We start from the raw sequence: 7,130 nt of genomic DNA, 5'->3' as shown, positions 1-7,130 counted from the left end.
ATGATTTAAATATCATTGAAACCTCTGAAGAGATTCTAACAATTATAAAAGCTCTAAAAGAAGAGTTTGAGATGAAAGATTTTGGAAAGACCAAATTTTGTCTCGACCTGCATATCGAGCATACAAAATATGGGATCTTTATTCATCAAACAACATACACAGAAAAAATGTTGAAGAGATTTTATATAGATAAATCACATCTATTAAGTACCTTAATGATCGTAAGGTCCTTGGATGTGAAAAATGATCAATTCCCTCCTAAAGAAAAAAAATGAAGATATCCTTAGTCCTGAAGTACCATATCTTAGTGCCATTGGAGTGCTAATGTATCTTGCTAATAATATACGAACTGCCATATCATTTGTGGTGAATTTACTAGTAAGGTATAGTTCCTTTCCAACCAGAAGACATTGGAATGGAATTAAACAAATTTTTTGATATCTTCATGGAACAGTTGATATGGGTATGTGTTGATCGAAAAATATTTTTCGATAAAGGTAGATGATTCGAAGTGATAAGGCGGTTGAAGGTATAAGCAGTTTTCGAAAAGACACACGCACAAGTGTTAAATGGAGGTTTTCGACACGAGGTCAATCTTAAGGTTTTTCGAGAAAGCGCGTAAGTCGGATCGAATAAGGTGTTCAAGTCAGGCAATCAAAATAAGTTATTTGAATAAGTGATTCGAATAATTATAATAGTGGAGAAGTTAAAGGCTTTCATCACGCGAGAAAATCATGGAAAATGTGTAAAATCAAAAGGCGGGAACGGTTACCAAAGAGAAAGCATTTAAAGTTGTAAATTTGTAATTAATTATAATTAATTGTCAATTACCAAAAGTAAACTATAAATACTAGGAAGTCTTAGGGGATTAGGGTTGGAACTTTGCTTCAGAAATTACTCACGCACACTCATATCCCAGCGACTTTCTGATTCTGCTTCGAGTCAATTTTCTGTAGGGTTCCTTCTACATGTTTTACTTTCTCTTTACAATTTCTGCAAAATTTATCTTTCAATTCTTTTTATCTTCATTGTTTGATTTACATCCCTGCACTTTAAATTTTCTTGTCAAAGCCCTTCGACTCATTCAAAGGCACTTTACTGTTTTCTTTAATTTCAATGCAAACCTTTCTATTTTCAGCATTTTCCCTTTTCGAAAGCTTTACTTTTTTATTCCTTTTTTTGAATTATAAATTTTAATTTATTTTTATTCCCAATCTACGTCTAATCGAAGACACTTTGATGCACTTTTAGAAAACTGGTACCTGTAAAGAGGAGTAGGTTTCGCTCCCAGACCACTAGATATCGAACCACCATCGATTTGCTAAAAATCGACAAAACAGTATGTTCTATTCATATGAATCCAAGTCACAGTTAGTTGGCTATGCATATATATGATACTTGTCTGATCCACACAAAGAAAGATCTCAAACTGGATACCTATTTACATATAGTGGTACAATTATATCATGGAGGTCCACGAAACAGACGACTGCAGCAACATCCTCTAATCATGCTGAAATACTAGCGATACATGAAGCTAGTCGTGAGTGTTTTTGGCTCAGGAGTTTAATCCAATATATTCTATCATCATGTGGACTGACTGATAGAAAAATAGCTCCAACTGTTCTGTTTGAAGATAATACAACATGCATTCTCAACTTAAGGGTAGATACATCAAAGGTGATAGAACAAAACATACTTCTCCCAAATTCTTCTTCACTAATGACCTTCAAAATCAAGGAATAATTGATGTCCAACAGATCTGCTCAAGAGATAATCTGGCAGATTTATTTACAAAGTCACTTCCAAAATCATCCTTTGAAAGATTGGTATATCAGATGGGGATGTGCCGATTTCGAGATATAAAATACTGTCGGCAAGAGGAGAAAATTGTACTATTTTTTTCTTGGTCAGATTTTTCTCTCTATTAGATTTTTCTTGACAAGATTTTTAATGAGGCAGTCTCCATCACAAAGGATATTGTGCTCTTTTTTCTTTACTAAAGTTTTTTTTATTGGATTTTTCTTTAATAAGATTTTAATGAGGTATAATCCTAAATGGACATTCAAGGAGAGTATTCTGATAAGAACAAATACATGGATGCCCATTTATGACTTAGACGGTTAACATTGAAGGAATCACTTTTCAAGATGAATTTAAATTAATAAAGGTTGAAAATGAAGGCATCTTACATATATAAATAGAAAGTATCGTCAAAGACAATAAACACAACACTGCGAATATAAAAACACTTCTCTCCAGGGGCGGAAATACATACAACTAAAGGGGCAATGCCCACCCCCCAAATTTTAATTTTTATTTAAAAAAAATAGTCTAGTCCCCTCCCCTCCCCCCTCTCCCTTTTTTATTTCCCAGCCCCTTCCCTTTTTGTTCCATAACTTTTCCAGCCCCCTTTTAATTCATACAAAAAATCCAGCCCAAAAGCTCATTACTGATTCTCCGCTTCCTTTTTTTATTTCCTAGTGCCCCCTTCTTTCCTGCCTTCACTTTTCAAAATTTCAGGTAACAACTAATTACAATTTTATATTATTTATACTAGGATGTTAGTATTATTGTTCTGAATTTTAATATCTTATTTTGAATTGAAATATAATTTTTATATTTTATAAAGATTTAGATTGTAATTTACACTTTTTACGAAATATATTTTTAATTATAGAAATTTATTTGGCCATATGAATTATGAGTAAGTTCAAAATCATTGATATATTTTTTAAAAGAAAAGATCAAGAGAATGAAAATGCTTCTACTATTACTACTCCAATACTTGAGGGGTCATCAAATTTCATTACTTCAAGTTCTCCATTGAATAGCTTAAAGCGTCTACGACTTCTTCCAAATCAACTGGATATTTTTCGTTTGGAAAGAGATCCTGGAATGCGACCAATGATTTGGAATTTTCCTCCAAATAAAAGAGATGAAATCCGTCGGGTTTATATTAAAGTTGGGCCAAATCAACCAATTCTTGATAATTATCTATTTTTTTGTGATAAAAGTCATCTTCGCTTTCAAGTTTCATGGTTTAAATTGTTCCCATCTTGGTTAGAATGTTCTATAGAAGATGATGTTATATATTATTTTTCATGCTTTCTTTTTGCTAAGGAACCTTCAATCAATACGAGTTCAAATGCTTTTATTGAGAATGGTTTCAGGAATTGGAAGAAAGTAAATAGTGGAAAAGAATATGCTCTTTTGAATCACATTGGCAAAGGTCCCAACTCATTCTATCATAAGGCGCTGAAATCATGTGATGATTTGATGAAACAATCACAACATATCGATAGACTTCTTCATAAGTAAACATCAGAAGAGATTGAAAAGAATCGAATTTGACTAGGAGCATCTATAGATTGCATTAGATGGTTGACATTTCAAAGTTGCGCATACAGAGGACATGATGAAAGCCAAAGTTCAAGCAACAGAGGTAACTTTTTAGAAATGTTAAATTTTTGGGATCTTACAATGAAAGAGTAAAAAAGAATATTTTGGAAAATGCTCCAAAAAATGCTAAGTATACTTCAAATGATGTCCAAAAAGAAATTCTACATATTCTTGCTACTAAGGTGAGAAATTCAATTAGAGAAGAGATTGGAGATGCCAAATTTTGTATTATTATTGATGAAGCTAGAGATGAATCTAAAAAGGAGCAAATGGCCATTGTTTTGAGATTTGTTACTCTAGATGATTTTGTTAAAGAGAGTTTCTTTGATCTTGTGCATGTCACTGATACTTGTGCAACAACTTTAAAGAAAGAATTGATTTCTGTCCTTTCTCATTATAATCTCCAAGTTGAAAATATTAGGGGTCAAGGGTAAGATGGTGCTAGCAACATGCGGGGTGAGTGGAATGGTTTGCAAGCTTTATTTCTTAAAGATTCTCCACAAGCATACTATGTACATTGTTTTGCTCATAGGTTACAATTAGCATTGGTGGCAGCTTCAAGAGAGGTACTTCAAATTCATGAATTTTTTACTCAATTAAACTCTATTGTCATTATTGTTAGTGCTTCTTCAAAAAGACATGATCAATTACAAGAAGTTCAAGCAATTGAAAATGCAAACTTGGTTGCTCAAAATAAATTAGAAACAGGCAAAGGTGCGAATCAAATAAGCACTTTACAAAGAGTTGGGGATACTCGATGGAGCTCTCACTTTAATTCTATTTGTAGTTTGGTAAAAATGTTTACTGCTACCAATATTATTCTTAATAATATCATTGAAGACGGGACAACTTATGCACAAAGAGGTGAGGCTTATAGTGTTAGTAAAATATTATTGTCATTTAAATTTGTTTTCACTTTGTACTTGATGAAAGAGATTATGGGAATCACTAATGTTCTTTGCCAAGCACTGCAACAACAATCTCAAGAAATTCTTAATGCAATGCATATTGTTTCTACATCAAATTTACTTCTTCAACAATTAAGAGATGGTGGATGGTGCAATTTTCTTGCAAATGTTAAAGATTTTTGTGAAAAGTATGAAATTGAAGTTCCTAATATGAGTGAACAATATGTTTTTGGAAGAGGTCGATCTCGTCAACCAAGTGTGATAGTTGAGCATCATTATCGAATAGATGTATTCTTGGCAACAATTGACTCTCAAATACAAGAGTTGAATAGTAGATTTAATGAGCAAACAATAGAGCTTTTGACTTTGAGTTATGCTTTGGATCCTAAGGACAATTTCAAATCATTTAATATTGAAGAAATTAGCAAGTTAGCAGAGAAATTTTATCCCCTTGACTTTCCTTCTAATGAGCTAAATATTTTAAAATCTCAGTTGAAACATTATCATCATGATATACCAAATCATTTGAAAGGCATTGGCAAACTTTTTGAATTGTGCAACAAATTGCAAGAAACGGGAAAATCAAGAACTTATCACATGGTTGATAGATTAATACGTCTTGTTTTGACTCTACCAGTGTCTACAGCAACAACAGAAAGAGCTTTTTCAGCAATAAAAATTGTTAAGACAAGACTCCGAAGTAAGATGGCTGATGAATTTCTTGCAGACAATTTGGTCTATATAGAAAAAGAATTAGCAGCTATTTTCGACACAAATTCAATTATAGATGGTATACGTAGCATAATTGTTGTTATAATTATATTTTGTTATTGTAAAATATGATTAGGTTTCAAAATATCTAATTACAAATTAAAATACTAAAATAGTAATTTAAATAATAACATATAATTTAAAATTTAATTTTTTATATTTCATATTTTAAAATCTTGACAATATAATTAAAATGTCTTTTTTTTGTATATGTCGTTAAATAATCATTTAAAACTCAACTTTCATACAAATTAGCTCTTGATGATATTAGTGTAGTTATTATGAAAAAAACTAAAGCTAATTTTAAAAGAAAAAACACAAATGGATAGATAATATTCTTTCGAGTCGATCTCTAAGAAAGAACACCAATCTTATTTAAATTTAAAAATTGATCATTATAATGGACATCTAATATGAAGTTTTCAAATTGGCTATCAAGTGCCAAAAGTTGAATAAAAAATTATTGTGGGGTTAAATTTAATAATTTAGTGGGAGCAAATAAATATTATTATTATATACTACTCAATAAAATTTCAAATTGTAGTGGGGCGCTTGCCCCCATACCCACATGAGTGGATCCGTCCCTGCATATATGCATTGTTGGATATATTCTTTTTTACGATTTTTTTTTCTTGTTTACACAGTATACACAATGTTTATGAGAAAAGGTTAAACCGACATGAAGAGCATTCGACAACTGAAAAAAGAAAATCTCCTTTACGGTTAAAATCCAAAACAGTTCCTGATAATTACCTCAAAAGATAACGAGATTCTTGACAAAAAAATCCAACCCGATCCCTAACAATTAATTCGAAAGGACAACAAGGCTCCTGTACCAAAAAAAGTTAATGTTATTTTTTTTGGCGCAGGGGCTAATCAGTCATAAAAAAAATTAGGGAGCAGATTGGGTGTTTTTTTTTCTTGAGGATCTCATTGTCCTTTCGAGATAATTATTAGGGGTCCGGTGGGGTGTTCGCTCTTCTTAATATGGTTTATTGCCATTTGAATTGTATATAAGTTGACTTTTTAATCCAATTCAATATGATTTAAACAATTATGATTGTAGTGTATCAATTTTATTTTATTTTTGTCTTTTTTTTGGTGATTTTTTTATTTTTGTCTTTAATATTTGGGATAAAATTTAAAGTTATTCCTAATATTTAAATCGTCTTGTTTAAAGTTCTTAACGTTTTAAAATTGACTTAATATTATCCTGCCGTTAGAAATCTGTTAACAGAATTAACGGTGGAACAAAATTGAGACGATTTTAAAATAGTAAGGACTTAAATAGGACAAAAACATTGGGGATAAAAATGATTCATAAAAATAAATTTTAATTTTATCTTTTAATAATATCAATCTTTTACGATACATAGTTATTCAATTATTTTTTAATAACATCTAAGTAAATTACACTTAATCACATTATTTTCATTCTAAATAAATTTGTTTTCTTATAATTTTATTCTTAAAAATTTTTACTCATCATAAAATATTTGTAGAATGACTAGAATCACATTACTTTATTATATATATATATATCATTTTTTTTCACAAATTTATGTACTAGTCATTCTACAAATATTTTATGATGAGTAAAAATATTTAAGAGTAAAATTATAAAAAATATATTTATTTAGAATAAATTAATGTGATTAAGTGTAATTTACTTAAATGTGATTAAAAAATAATTGAATAACTATATACCGTAAAAAATTAATATTATTGAAAGATAAAATTAAAATTTATTTCTATGTATCATTTTTATCTCTAACATTTTCGTTCTATTTAAGTTCCTAATGTTTTAAAATTGTCTCAATTTTGTCCTGCCGTCAATTCTGTTAACAAATTTCTAACAGCAAGACAACATTTAGTCAATTTTAAAACGTTAGAAACTTAAATAGGACAATTTAAACGTTATAAATAACTTTAAAACTAATCTCAAACGTTTGAGACAAAATAATACTTTACTATTTTATTTTTAAATCAAATTCAAGTTTCGTACTTTAAATTGTATGTCGTTGTCCCAGTAAATAAATAACTAAGGTT

General features: G+C 29.9%; 1 protein-coding gene across 1 annotated transcript; it reads left to right on the top strand.

Moving 5' to 3' along the window:
* On the top strand, positions 4,200–5,754 carry LOC110262386. Its single transcript, XM_021112066.1, has 2 exons — positions 4,200–5,100; positions 5,726–5,754. Exons 1-2 carry the CDS (start codon positions 4,200–4,202, stop codon positions 5,752–5,754), a joined length of 930 nt encoding a protein of 309 aa, XP_020967725.1.

The sequence above is a fragment of the Arachis ipaensis genome, chromosome B09, assembly GCF_000816755.2.
Source record: "Arachis ipaensis cultivar K30076 chromosome B09, Araip1.1, whole genome shotgun sequence".
NCBI lineage: Eukaryota > Viridiplantae > Streptophyta > Magnoliopsida > Fabales > Fabaceae > Arachis > Arachis ipaensis.
Note: the sequence above shows the minus strand (reverse complement) of the source record. Positions and strands in the feature narration are given on the sequence as shown.